Source organism: Nannospalax galili, unplaced genomic scaffold (assembly GCF_000622305.1).
Source record: "Nannospalax galili isolate Female #2095 unplaced genomic scaffold, S.galili_v1.0 scaffold304, whole genome shotgun sequence".
Lineage (NCBI taxonomy): Eukaryota > Metazoa > Chordata > Mammalia > Rodentia > Spalacidae > Nannospalax > Nannospalax galili.
In genome coordinates, this window is record NW_008352325.1 from 24,973 (window position 1) to 39,514 (window position 14,542).

The 14,542-nt window shown below is 44.7% G+C and overlaps 1 protein-coding gene across 4 annotated transcripts in view; it reads left to right on the plus strand.

Moving 5' to 3' along the window:
- The first annotated feature begins 394 nt into the window (after nt 1-394).
- Cobl (cordon-bleu WH2 repeat protein) overlaps nt 395-14,542 on the plus strand; it is a 274,940-nt gene continuing 260,792 nt past the window's right edge. For 3 of the 4 annotated variants that reach the window (XM_008849261.3, XM_008849262.3, XM_008849264.3), the window contains exon 1: nt 395-637. In XM_008849261.3, coding sequence (XP_008847483.1) covers nt 597-637 — 41 coding nt within the window. In that variant the 5' untranslated portion in view covers nt 395-596. The remainder of the gene's footprint in view (nt 638-14,542) is intronic. The other variant, XM_008849263.3, reaches the window with a different exon arrangement.

Genomic DNA, 14,542 nt, shown 5'->3' on the forward strand with positions numbered 1-14,542 from the left:
ATCCAGCCAAGCAGGCTGGCAGACATAAGCATGCATCCAACCGGAGTGCACTTGTGGGCAAAGCCCGGCCGCACACCAGCCTTGGTGGTTTCTGACTTTGTAGGACCCTGTGGGTCCCCCAAACTGCATTTCTCCCAGGTTCTCGGTGCTGCGCCGGAATCTTATTTGGATCCCCTCCACCCCCGACCTCACTCGCCCTCCCACTGGATCCGCTGCAGTGCCAAAGGTTCTTTTAGGTTCCAGCGAAAGCGGGGACTCTCCCCGCACCTGAGCTCCCCCCGCCGGCCGGCCACCCCGCCATGCACCGCCACAGGTAGGCAGGTGCTTCTGGGAGGCGGCGCTGCGCGGGGGGCGGTGCGGGAGGCGGGCGGGGGCGGTGCCGCGGTTGGCGCGGCTAGCAGGGCGGGGTGCGGCGCACCTTGCTCCCGGGAGCCCCGCGTCCGCCCCTCCCGCCCCCGGGACGCCTCCGGCCGCTTCCGTCCTCACGGGCCCCGCGTGGGAGGACGATGGGTCATCGCGGAAAAAGTGAATGAGGACGGCGGCGCGGCAGCTGGGCCTCTCTCCGCCCGCCGAGCCCAGTGCAGCCCGCAGGCTCCATGGAGGCGCACCACGCCCTGGCGGCCAAGCCCCCCAGCGGGTAAGCGGGGTGCAGGGGTGAGGGAGCGGGTACCGGGACGTGGGGGATCCGGGGGCTGTGGACTTGGGGCTCCCTGGGCGTTGCTCGGGTAACTGTGGCCGGCCTGGCCCCGAACACTTTCTACGGGAGTAGGGGAGCTCTTTAGGGGTCCCCGCGTGCAGAACCGTAGCTCGGAGCCTCCCCGTCTCCTGCGCGGTGGCCGGCGCAGGCTGAGGGGCAGCGGGTCCCGGGCCTCTGGCTCCAGGGGTGCGGTGTGGTCCTGGGCGAGGTTCCTCCAGACACCCCTGGAGCACTGTGGTCCCTGCTCCCCGCAACACGACTGGAGGGAACGCGGACTGGGAGGCGGACCTGGCCAGGCCATCTCGGGAGGCTTGTAGGGAAGGGGATTTCTGACCACTCTTCTGCCTTGCCTTGCCCGGTTGTCCCTTGGCAGTCCTAGAGCGCAGAGGTGAGGACCCCTACGCACGATCTGGAGTCAGGGCTGCAGTCCCTGTCCTCCTGACTCCTCTTCTGCACCAACCTTTCCGGTTTCTTTTTGCTTGTCCACATCTTGGGGGCAGAGATTCCATGCCACATTCAGGATTCTACTTACAGAAAGAGGAACTTCCCTAACACAGGACAAACAATCCTGCCTTTTAACTCAAGGTTGTGCCAGGCTGAACCAGAACCGAGCCCATAGGTGCCCATATGCCGACCAGGCCCGAGTCTGCAGCGCCACGGGGTCAGCGCAGGTTTTGTGGACTTGGTGGATTGCAGCGCCTGGCGCGGTAGACCTGCCACCTCTCGCTCGCTCACTGGGGCAAATGTGTTATGAGTGTTTCGAATGGAATGAATTGGGGTGGGCCTGCACCTGCTCACCCAATGGCCCACTTTCCACTGGAGCAACTGGATCGTGCAACAAATCCCCTTTCTTTTGCAGTTGTGTCCCACTGACTCACCCTTTCCTATGTCCTTACATGGTCTTGCCCAAGTGTACAAGTGGTTTTTAAGCTAGTTCTTTATTATTTAAAATCTTTCTTGAATGCTAGCAAAAACAAGCCACATAATTCATATAATCTTGAAGCTGAGGAATGTTAAAAACCCCTTTGCCCACTACACTTTGGGTTCGGTTATATAATTTCTCTCTAACAAACAAATTCCCATCAAAGAAACTAAATAGGCATCCCAGATAATAATGTGGGGAGATGTAAAAAAAAAAATTACTTTTAAACCTGTGGCTTTCCTAGCTTTAAATAAGCCTGTTTAAGGGAACTGAATTATTTTATCACTATTACTTTATAAATAAACATGAAGGGAATATTTGAGAGGACTGCACAATTCCAAGAGTGATTAAAGAAATCCTTGAAACCACTCTCTCCAATTTGCTCCTGTTCCAGGGGAACCTGCTTTCCTAGGCTCCTAAGTCATAAAGGAAAGCTAGGCCTCCAGCTAAGGATGTGATTGTGGGTTTAAAGTGCTTGTTTCTGACTCAGTTGATTTTCACACTCACAGCATCTTAATCGCTTCCTTCAACCTCTTTGTCCAAGAAACGTGGACCTGTCTTTAGTTTCTGTTATTCTGTTATTTGTTTTGATGTTGCTTCACTTCTTTATTCTTTTATCAAAGAAACATCAAAAATATAAATAGGCCTATATTTTTCAGCGAAGATGTACAAGTTTAGTATAAAGTATATGTGTATGAATCTGAGGAAAGAAATGGCACTAGGATTTTGGATATTTTATATTGTTCAGCTGTATGGCTTGCCTGCCTTAAAGGATTGTGAAATTTCAGCCTTCAGTGTGTTATCAGCAGCAATCAGATTCTGTTGGCTTGAATCTGAAATTACTGTTTTCTTTGTCCCTCGAGAATAGGCAGTGTTTGCAGTGCGCTTGAGAGAAGTTTGTTTTCTATCTGATACTAGAGAGGTTAGTTATAAAATCAAACTTTGTGTGTTATCATTTTCCCACGTGACAATGAACAACTGATGTGATGAATTTGTTGTAATTATTGATGGAAATTCAGAGTCATCGTATGCTGCATGGACTGCTCAGAATGGGCAGGAGACGGCATGTTATAAAATGTGGCCTGCAGAGCTCTCCTGGAGGATCACTGTAGGGACAGATGGGCTGATGAATGTCAACTCATCTCGATGACTTATTAGCTTTGCTAAAACAAATGCAAATTGTGCCTGGATTGAGATAATAGTCATTAATAATTTCATTAAAACATTGAGAGTAAGGAGTGTCTGTTTGGGAAGGGGGTTGTGTGCAGAAACTGGCAAGTTGGACTTTATATGCTGCTTAGGGAATTTTAGAGCTCAGGGGTGTGTGTGTGTGTGTGTCCGCACATGGAGATTGGAGATCAACTTTTGGCAGTCAGTTCTGTCTCTCTGCTGTGGGTTCTGAAGATTGAACTCAGGTCAACAGGCCTGTTCAGGGAGCCTTTTTCCCACTGAACAGGTGGTCAACAGGCCTGAGAGCGCTAGTTTTGAGTAATTTGAGTGTAATAGCTGACAGAATCTGGAACACAGATTCAGGAAAATGGCCTTTTGATGAAGTTTTAAAATATATTTAAATCCATCCTTTGTGTTTCGTTGGATTTGTTTGAGCATTTGTGGGATTCATCCTAGGAGTTGGTTGTTAAGGAATTAGGGACTGAATTTTGCACTGACAGAGCACCATATGAATAAGGAAGAGTCTTTAGCATCTAGCAGGATGGTGAATACTGATTACCGCCCCCCCCCACCTTGAGGAACTTAATTGTGTAGAATTGAAATTCAACACGGGGCACATTTGAGCAAAGGCTGTGTTTAAACAGTTTGCTTTAACAACAGCAACAAAAAACAGTGAGCTTTACATATATATAGCTGTTTTTTCTGCATATATTTGTTTTTAATCAACTTGCTAGAACAAGAATTAAGTGGGTTTTCATGTTTGGAGATAAGGTATCCCTATGTAGCCCGGGCTGCCCTTGAACTTTCCATCTCACTGCCTCAGGGGTCTAGAATGCTGTGATGGCAAGCATGTGTCAGCATGTGCAACTCAAAGTAGGTAACTTGAGCCATTCTTAGCTGTCAGTAGCCAAACAATATCAAGTAGAGAGGGCCTGTCCCTTTGATGGCTCTATGGCTAACCACAGTCCTGTTTTGTATCAAACCGTTGTGTTTTGATATTAAGGAAATAGTATCAACCCATATCATGAGGTGCTTAGGTTCTCAGCCCCCCACCCCCATAGCTTTTAGCTCACATGGTGGAGAATGTTTATATTCTTACAAATGAGAATGTAATTATTATCTGTTACATAAAACTTCAGCACTGAATTTGAACTGTATTTTTAAAAGGTGTTACTTCAGAGCTACTTTTTATTTCATCGATCCACTTAAATAATGTTAAATTTCACTGTGTGGAGACTTTGCCTAGGAATTTTGTTTTTTGTAGTTGTAATTTTTATTCACAAGAGGAATTAAACATTTCCATGTCACAATGTCAAAGAATCACAGAACATTGTTATTGCTTTTCACTGGTTGTATTGTGATGAACCTGAAGGACCCGAAGAACTACTAAAATTTGGGACCAAGGTGTTTGTAAAATGTTGAGTCATTCCTGTCTTTGGGACTCCAGAATGCAGATCATCCTTGGGTTTTCACTCATGATCTCACATACATGAGAAGATCAAATTATTACCTGGCGGCACTGTGACCCAGGAAGGGTGACAGCCCCCACATTTATACCAGCCTGGATTCTGTGGTCTCTTTAATTTGGGACTTGAGAAATGAGGTCATAACTTGTGTGCATCCAAGTATGTGCCCATAACTATTAAGAAAACAGTCATTATAGGATGTATCTATACACTGTAATAACTAGCTTAAGATCCTACGCTTTGTTGTACTTTGTGATTAAATCTATGATTACATTCATTTTTACAGTTGATCAAAAATTTTAAAAACAGAAATATTTGATATCAAATCAGATTTGAAATATGGCAACATGCAATTCCGTTTAGATTTTAATTAAATAAACACATTTAACAGTGTGTTTATCTTTATTAAAGACTTATTTTTATTTTATGTGTAGGAGTATTTGCCAGCATGTATGTATACTATGTGTGTCTGTTGTCTGAGGAGGCCAGAGCCCCAGGAACTGGAGTTAGGGCCAGTTGTGAGCTGCCATGTGGAGGCTGGGAACTGAACCTGGATCCTCTGAAGGAGCAAAATGATCTTAACTACTGAGCCATCTCTCCAACCCCTAGACAGTGTATGCATTATGTGGTGCCTCTCTAGATGCCCTCGGTCCTCATCCACATTTAGCAATGGAGGTCGTGGATTTTATGTGTCAGCTAATCTTAGTGATGTATTTTAATTACCTTGCACTGTAGCCAAGAACATAGCTGTCATACTGCAGGACCCACTGAACCATTTGATATATTTTCTTCTTTTGGTACTTACTTAAACTATTTAATATTGATTTATAGTATCGATATCTGTAACGTATTTTTTGCTTTTTATGATTTTCATTTACTTAAGTGAATTGTAAATTTTAGTCTTTACCCCTCCCCGATTTGTGTCTTTGCTGTCTTCCTTCTGTCTTGCCACGGGAGTATCTCTGTGTTGGTCGAAGGGCCATTTGCTGGTTTACATTTTTCCTTTCTATCATTCTGTATTTTCGACTTGTCTCGTGCTGGGGTGTTATTATGTGTGCTTGATAAGATTTTAGTCACTTTTTACAAAACTAGGAATAGTGGATGCTTTGGAGACTAATGCTCATCATTGTAGAGTCCTAGGTTTCTGAGGTTTCCTGAGGGCCTTGCAGTTGCAATGTTAGTGGTTCTCTAACAGTGAATGCATCTCCTATTGCCCATCTCCAGGACCTTGCCCATGGTTCTGACCAAGTTCATTTACGGAAAGATGGCTTTTTCCCAGCTCACAGCAATCTATGCTAACTTAGGATTTTAACATCATCCATCTCGTCTCTCACCAGGAGGTGAACTGCTTCTGGCCAGGACTGTTCCCCAGGCCAAGTACAATTAAAGTATGAGTTCCCTAGCCACAAATATTTCTATTAAAAAGTAAATGAAAATCTTGAAAATCAACTGCCAAATATGTTTTACTTAGGCATATTTAATTAGACACATTCCCAGATCTCAGATGCTCTCACAGAAATGCTTTTGTAGATCCAATTTCCACCTACGCCAAATCCAGTGATGCCTTGTAAAACACTCCAGCTGAAGCTGGGCATGGTGGCTTAGGCCTGTAATCCTAGCTGCTTAGGAAGATGAAGTGGGAGGATCACAAGTTCAAGACCAGCCTGAGCTACAGAATGAATTCACGGTCCGCTTGGGTTGCAAAGTATATTCAGGGACAGCCTGGGTAACTTAATGAGGCCCTGTCTCACAGTAAAAAGCAAAAAGAAGGCTAGGGATATGACCTAAGAAGACCTTAGGAGTCCTACTCAGTGGTAAAGCACTTGCTTCCACAGAACCACAAAGACCCTACAAGTACAACCCCACCACACTCAAATTGATTTAAAGAATTCATTAAGCCTTTAGCTCTTTAACAAAATGACACAAATACCCAAAGATGAACCAGATAACTCAGGAATCCTGCTCCTCCATCTCCCTTTCTTCTTACCATGGTACCTGTCCAGTTTTTGCTGCTCAACTCTTAGGGGCAGACAGAAGGTAGCAAGGGCAAGCATTCTCCTTTCTACATGGCCATTAGATGGATCACACCCCCAGTGGCCACCCCTGAGGTGACCAGGTATTTTGTCTTTCCTGATTTAAAATGTCTTGTGCTTGTTAATGCTATTTGACTTCCTCCTATGGACAATAAGGAGGGCGAGCAGAGAGAACCCAGGAACGAGAAGATTCAGTTGCTGGTACAGTGTAGATCCTCCCTAGCATGGCCTGCAGCCCTACCTGACAGGGCTCCAGTAGGTCAGACAGCCAAGCTATCTAGTCTTGCTTTGTGTGAGGGCAGCTGTGCTCTGCCAGTGAGGCCCTATGCGAGCATTGAGTGCTTGCCCTGTGGCCAGCACACTCACAGGACACAGTTCTTCCCCTGCGCTATTTTCAGTCAATTTTAAATGTAAGTGGCTCTGTGTGGGCTATGACTCCATGGTGGCCAGTCAGGCCTCTGGTTGCTTATTCTCTGGTGGCCTCCACAGTGTCCTTCTCAGAACTCTGCCATTGTCACACACTTTCTCCCTAGCCTTGCCAGGTAGCCTTCTCTCCTCTCCCAGGATGGTTCCTGGCAGCCCTCAGGCCATAAGGGACGCCCCATCCCAGGCCTCCTGGGACTTCAGAGGACTTAGCTCCCTGGCATTTTCTCATGCATTCCCAAGCTTTCCTCTGTCATAGGGTTTGTGATTTCCAGTTAACTTGTCTCTTCTCTGCTGAATTCTGAGTTCCTCAGAGGTAGGTATCCTGCTTTGTGTTCGTGTCATCTGCCTGTTACACAGGACACAGGTAGAGTCCAGTGAACAGCTCTGCTTCCTGTTTGTTGTTGGATAAGATAATCTTAGGACTCACAGGAGCCCTAATGTGGGATTCAAAGTGTTCCCAGAATATGCCAGATGCCTCTTTGAAAAAAATGGACTTAAAAAAAATTGTCACATAACTTTGTGCCTGCCAGACTGCCTGAGAACAGCTAGATCAGCTGACAGGGAAGGTTTTCTGCTCTGGCTTGCCAGCGACGCAGCCATGTTCTTCACAGACTTGAGCAGTGTCAGATCCCTAGAACGTGAGTGATGGTGACTTCCAGAGAAGTAGTGTCTTTCTTCCTGAGTTAATGGTCCATGTGGGTGGTCCAGGCTGGGATTGAGGTGCCAGCTTATCACAGGGCCTCAACTTTTTCCTTACTGCTCTGTCATGGCCAGCATGTGGCCTACCCATGCTCTAGCCCTACAGGGGAAGGGCACAGGGGAGGAGCCTGCCCTATTCCTGTGACAGGAGCTGCATGTATCCCTTTATTCACGTGCCCTTGGCCCAATGTATATCATACAGTCATTAAGAGGAGGCTTAGGATAGGGGGACACAGTGCATGACCCCATGGTCTTATTGCCAATCTGGTAAGGGCTAGGAGGAGCTTGGGCACAGTGGACTGCAGGGGTACATAGTCTCATTGATCATGTGCCTCTTCTTCTCACATGTGCCTCTTCTTCTCACTAGGGCCCTTGGAAGTCAGTTGTCAGGAGGTATGTGCCAGACAGTTTCTGCCTGTGTTGAGAAACGTATCCTTAGTTTGCTCAGAGTATAACTGACAGGAAAGGGCCCTGAGCTACACAGCATGGCTGTGTGTTGGCCTGATTGGCCTGGTGCAGCTGATGCTTCTGATTGTAGTCTCCATACCAGTCCTGTGTGTGGAGAAGGTGCAGACCCTTCACCACTTCTATTTCTCCAGGACCCTGCACAAAGTGAGGGCAGGTATTCCCCATCCATCCCCAGGAGGAAATGACATTTGGACAGTCACCTAAGAGTCTGGCAATAGTTAGGGCTTCCTGTCTGTCATATGTCAGGGTCCAGTGTGCTTTGCTTTCATGCTTATCATCCTCTGTATTCATGTCACATTGACTTCTTGTTTGTGGTGGCCACAAGCTGGGACAGATTGGGAAGGGAATGCCTAGCTCCAGCCATAGGCTAGCTCTGCCTGGGAGAGTCAGAGCCTTTTGACTTCCTCCTGGCTTGGAGGAGGCAAGAGAGATAGAGAATACCTGTTCTCAGGTGATGAGGGGTGCCTGCAAAGCTTGCCATCCTAAATGCTGTGTGTGGCTGGAAGAGTTGGAGAACTGGAGACTGAGACATACTCAGTATATGATTTTGCAATTATGGGCGTGAAGACTGAACAGGTAGGTAGCAAGCTCAAGTTAAGGAAGCTGATGGGAAAACTTGCTCTGTGTGTGTGTGTGTGTGTGTGTGTGTGTGTGTGTGTGTCTGTTTGTCTATCTGTCTGTCTGTGTCTGTGTGTCTGTGTGTGTGTCTGTGTCTTTGTGTGAGCTCATGCTTCCATTCCTGTATACATGGTGGGGCGGCGAGGATAAGAATTTAACTTGTAGCATTTGGCAGAGCTGCAGATTCCCAAATCAGTCCTGGAAGTGTTTTCCCAAACTTAATGGTTTGAGAGTTGTGTTTAAAAATAGACTTGGGTGGGAGTGATAATTCAGAGATTCAGAGGAGTGTGTATTTTTAAGTGGCTAGTTTTTAGTCTCTGACTATAGTTTTGGTGGCTAGAACCCTGCTAATTAAGAGCAAAAGTCAATAATGTTCGATAAAAAAGACAATTAGGTTGAAAGAAGCTGTTATATTGTAGGCAGAATCTAGACATTTGCCACTGCAGACAGGTCCTTGCCAAGAGTCCCCATCATCTGCTCACGCATCTCAACTGCCTGTAATTTTGTGTTGAATTGGTTTTAGAATGGAAGTAAAACTTTGTCCCTCCTGCTCAAGATCGAAAACGCTTACTGCATCATGTTCTCACAACATCCTGGGTATTGAAAATGAATTAGAGATTTGTTTCAGCTCTTACCAAATCGCCCAGTCTGTTTTAAAAAGTGTTAATTGCGGTACTGAAATCTGAGTGTTTCTTGTGCTACGTCAGCCCCCTGAATTCCGATCCTTTGCATCTTCTCTGATGGGTTTCGAATGGTGTTTGTGGAGTGATTTGTTCTCAAAGAACATGTTCCAAATAAAAGTTTGTATGAATTACTCAACATTAAGAACAGTAATGAGAGGCTGGGGAGATGGGTCAATGGGTAAAGTGCTTGCTCTGCTAACACGAGAACCCGGGTTTAGATCCCCAGCATTCACGTAAAAGCTGGGTGTGGTGGTGTGCATCTGTGTACCATAGCACTGGAGGCAGAGACAGACAGCCTGATGGGGGTGGGTAGGGACTCCATGGCCAGTCAAGCAGTCAGTCTAGAGGAAACAGTGAGCTCAGGTTCAGTGAGACACCCTTAAAAAATACAGTGGAGGGTGATACAAGACACTGGACATGAATCCCTGGCTTCCACGTGCACAAGTACCTGCATAGGCACCCGCAAAATAATGAAAGCTAGCTTGTAAGCTAAGACCAAGTTAAAAACAATGCTTCAATTTGATATGTTTTCTTATTATTTTTAGTTTATTTACTTAACATTTCACATTGTGGGAACGATGATATTTTGAGTTATAATTTCTTCTAAAAGGAGGAAACTGAAGTTTCACAGGCTGTCCCCTAGATGGTAGGTATGGTGGTGTTGTCATGTTCTAGCTCAAGAAGATAGCCTTTGACTCAAAAGACAATAACCTTTTCACTTTGGAGGTTAGGTTGTCATGTGACTTTCCATCTGATGTCTAGCCCCTCATCCCTTGGTTACCCTACTACATCAAATAGAAACAGAACTCTCTGAGGTCCCACTGCTCGCTGCTAGAGCCTGTACTGGTGCCTGCAGGGAGCTGCTGGTATCTCCCTGTCATTCCTGATGTGCTGCAGCTTTTGGGTGTCTACAGGATTCCCTCCTCAGGGGCAGATTCCCAAGGCTGTCACCTGTTGATGCAACCATTCTGTAGCGTTTCCAGGAAGCACACCTTCGGAGACTCTCAGGCGGGATTTAATTTCTTGAAAAGGAATATGCTGGGATTGATAGGAGAGGACCAGGCCCAGCAGTTGATGAGTATGGTGAAACACTGCTGAATTAATAGAAGTTGGACCCAGACTCTTCCTCCCCTCTGGCAAGTGCTTCTGCCTTGATCCTGGCTTATGAATTAATAAACACAAGAAGCCTCCCCTTTGTGGGGCTCTGACTCAGCCCCCCCCTCATTGTTCTGATGCATTTGATAAAGGCACAGAATTCTGTTTTGCCCGCTGAATGAACTCCCTTCACAGCAGACGCTTCTATAACCCAAACTGACACATTTGCTAGTTGTGTTTTCTTCTGGGTTATTGTAGGCAGCACTCAAAACGAAGGCTTGCTGATGAGCCAGGTGATTTTTTTCTCTTACCCTTTGCTGTTGGGGAGTGGGTTTTGTTGACAAAGGGTGTACTTGGCCCTTGTAGGATTCCAAGGGCTCTAGCATCCTTCTGCATGGACTTGCTAAATGGGGGGAGAACAGTGCATGGCATCCTGGTGAGGCTATTGCTGGGTTATTATGCTGTGTTACATGTACTCCTTCAGCCCACTGGTCCTTGTTTACAATAGTCAGCTTTTTATTACTGTCACATAATGCCCTAGATAATCAGTTTATAAGGAGAAAAGTTTATTTTGACTACAATTTCAGTGGCTTTAGTCCATGGTTTCTTGTCTCTTGTCCCTATTGCCTTTGGGGAGTTTGGTGAGGAAGTTGCTCAGATTATGATGACTGGGAAGCAGAGAGACAGGAAGGGCAGGACCCCCCCCCCAACCAGGCCCATCTCCTTAAGTTTATACCCTGCCTCACAGTAGCACCAAGTTAAAGGCCAAGCCATCAAAATATGAGTCTCTCCAAATCTAAACATTATATTGCACTCTTAAGAGACACCACAGGAGACACCCTGCCTTCTCCATGGCCTAGTGCATCCAGCACCAAGTGCCAGTTTTATGCTGAATGCCCTCTGCATGTCCTTGGCTCTCTTGGGGTTCATGGTTTTATTTCTCCCGATAATGGTGGATTAACCTGAGCGGAATCTCTGCTCCTGTTTTAGACAGTTGTAGATGTTAGGCTAATGTGGAAGTAAGTACAGCTTAGACTCTTTTAACTGTTGGTCTTTGGAAAGCATTGCTTCTTAAATGAGGCATCTGAACAGCAATTTTAGAGGAAAATTATATGTTTGAAGCATTTTCTTGATGCTGACTTTTCCTTTTTTCAATTCAAAAGTATGTAGGTTTCTTATGTCAGTGATGACAGTTTAGCAGGGAGCTTACTGGGCAGTAATGGATGGTTTTCCTTTACATAGAACTGGCTTCCATGGTGAGTTCATGAGGGGAGCTGCATACTGATTTGCATAGCTTTTTTATTTATTAGTATGAAAACATGCTTTCATTTGTTTCTAAATATGTGAAACTATTATATATATAATTTCCTGAAAGATTATTTTTCAAGGTTTCCCATGTCCTTCTTGATGTTTTTAGAGTGATGCGGGGTGGAAGGGGGCAGGCCTTGCTTTGAGAAAAGCTGCTAGCAGTGGGAGATGGTGGGATTTGCTTCAACCATCAAAGTTTGCAGCTCTCTGAGTCACTTTCATCCAGAGCTGGTCAACTTGCAGAGCTGTGGGGTAGAAAGGCAAGACCTCTAGTCCGTTCTCTGCCACTGAGAACTGTGTAACTCAAACTAATTGACTAGTCTCCTTGTCCCTCAGTTCCCTCTTGACTCACTGGAATTACCTAAATTATAGAATTTTAAAAAAGACTTCTAAGTCTTTTAATTGGGTCACTTCCTTTCTTGATTCTTTGTTTTTGAGTTTGTTATATATTCTTGTTGTTAAACCTCTGTGGTGGTGTAAGCCTGTAATTTCAGCACTCCAGAGGCAGAGGCAGGCAGATCTCTGTGAGATCAAGGCCAGCGTGGTCTACACAGTGAATTCCAAGTCAGTTGGGGCTACAGGGAGACCCTGTCTAAAGCAAAACAAAAAAAATTAAAAATGTCATTCATTATTTTTTTAATGCATCTTCCTCAAATATAACTCACTTTTTTATTTGTTGATTTTTTTGGTGTGTATATCATACAGAACATCCCAAACAATCTTATCCATTACCCACTTCCCAAATGGCACCCTCCCATAGCCTCCCCACCTGTTCCTCATCTAGCAGCAATCAGTTGTCAAACATTCCTTTAGATGAGATTGGGATCTGTTCTTCACTTTCCCAGTTCTATGCTGGTTTACTGTCTGGGAGTCTCTTGGGCCAAGCTGGCCAAAAACTCAAAGGAAGATATCTCCTGTCTGGCTCTGTTTCTTGTTATATAGACTTTAGCTATACACATGGACTCTTAAAAATTATATTAACCCCTTTAATCTTTGGTTATACTTTCCTTTTGGGTTTTTAAGACCATACAGTTGGCCCAGATGAACCAATTAATTTTTAATCTTAAGGCCGTTTGAGGATCAGGCGTCACAAGGGCTTGGAAGGAGCCCCTGGCTCCTTTTTTAAACCAGTTACATCTATGTGAAAATGAGTCAAAGATCTTGCTCAAGCATGGCTGGCTTTGCTTAGAAGCATGGAGGAAATGTTTCCTCTCTCTGACTCCTTTCTTTTACCAGTTCCATCTATGTGAAGATAAGTTGAAGGTCCTGCTCAATCAGGGCTGGCTTCGCTTGGAAACATGGAAGAAGTGTTTTCTCTGTGTTGACCCTCTTCTTTGTAGACTGGACACTGGTTCAAGTCCATTTGATGGGGTCTCCATGGCCTCCTTGATCAAGAGGACAGGTGACTTACTGCATTTACAAGACATTTTGAGAGATGCTTATAGTCCCCAGGAACTTAGTTGACCTAGGAGGGCAAGGAGCAAAAACTGTCCTTTATGTCCCTTTGACCACATTAGTATAGGCATCAAATTATGGCTGTTAAACATCCAAGAAGGTTAGTTCCACCAGTCTGGCACTTTTAATTGCCATGTGCCATGTAGATAAAGCTTGGGCAAAGACCAAATGTCCTCAGATAGACCTTGCATAGACCATATATATATTATATTCCTTGAGCTAGTTGTAGGTATAATTTGTCAGTAGGTTGTTCAATTAATGTGGTTCCCTCTGATTTTTTTAGAAACTAGTTAGGCATTATTTATCTCTCACATTGTCTAACGGTTCCACCATGGCTTCCCCATTTAAAGTGCCCCCATTTTCCCCATTTCTCCCTTAATAATTCCCTTCTTCTATGGTCCCATTTCTCTTGAGCTCCTTCTTTCCCTTTATCCCCCAGGTTCCTTATGTAACCTTCCCTTCCCCCTGCCCTTAAAATAACCCCATTTTTATCCATATCTCCCTTATTAATGTCTGTTTACTAGTGTTCTTCTTTTTCAGATTCTTTCTTTTCCTTTACCTCCCTGGTTCCTTTTCATTATCCTGGTTCCTGTAGTTATATCTGGATATGTACTCACTTGTCAGGATTTGGTGCTAGGATCCACATATGAGGGAGAACATGTCTTTTTTTTCTGAGTCCGTGTTACTTCACTTAGTATAACAGTTTCTAGTTCCATCCATTTACCTGCAAATTCCATGATTTCATCTTTCTTTACTACTGATTAGAACTTCATCGTATAAATGAACCACCTTTTCATTATCCACTCATCAGTTGAGGAATATTATTATCCACTGAAAAGAGCAACAACAAACATGGTTGTACAAGTGTCTCTGCAATAGGACAAGTCCTTTGGGTGTATGCCAAGGAGTGGTATAAATGGGTCAAATGATACCGATTCATTTTTAGATTTTTAAGAGTTCTCCACACTGCTTTCCATATGGGGGTTCCACGAGTTTGCAGACCCACCAGCAGTGGGTGAGTGTTCCCCTTTCCCCACATCCTCTCCAGCATTTGTCCTCATTTGTTCTCTTGATCTTAGCCAGTCTGACTGAGGTAAGATGAAATCTTTAAGTGGTTTTAATTTGCATTTCCCTAATTACTAGTGATGTTGAACACCTTTTAATAAAGATGCTTCATAGCCATCTTTATTTCTTCTTTTGAGAACTATCTGTTCAGCTCCTTAGCCCATCTTTTAATTGGGTCACTTCCTTTCTTGATTCTTTGTTTTTTGAGTTCGTTATATATTCTGGTTGTTAAACCTCTGTCAGATGTGTTGCTGGTGAAGATTTTCTCCCATTCTGTGGATTTTCTCTTCACTTCCTTGGTCACTTCTTATGATGTACAGAAGCTTTTTTAGTTTAATGAGGCCCCATTTGTTGATTCTTGACCTTGTTTCCTGAGCAATTGATGTCTGGTTTAGAAAATCCTTTCCTACACCTATATCTTGTAGGTTTTTCCCAAT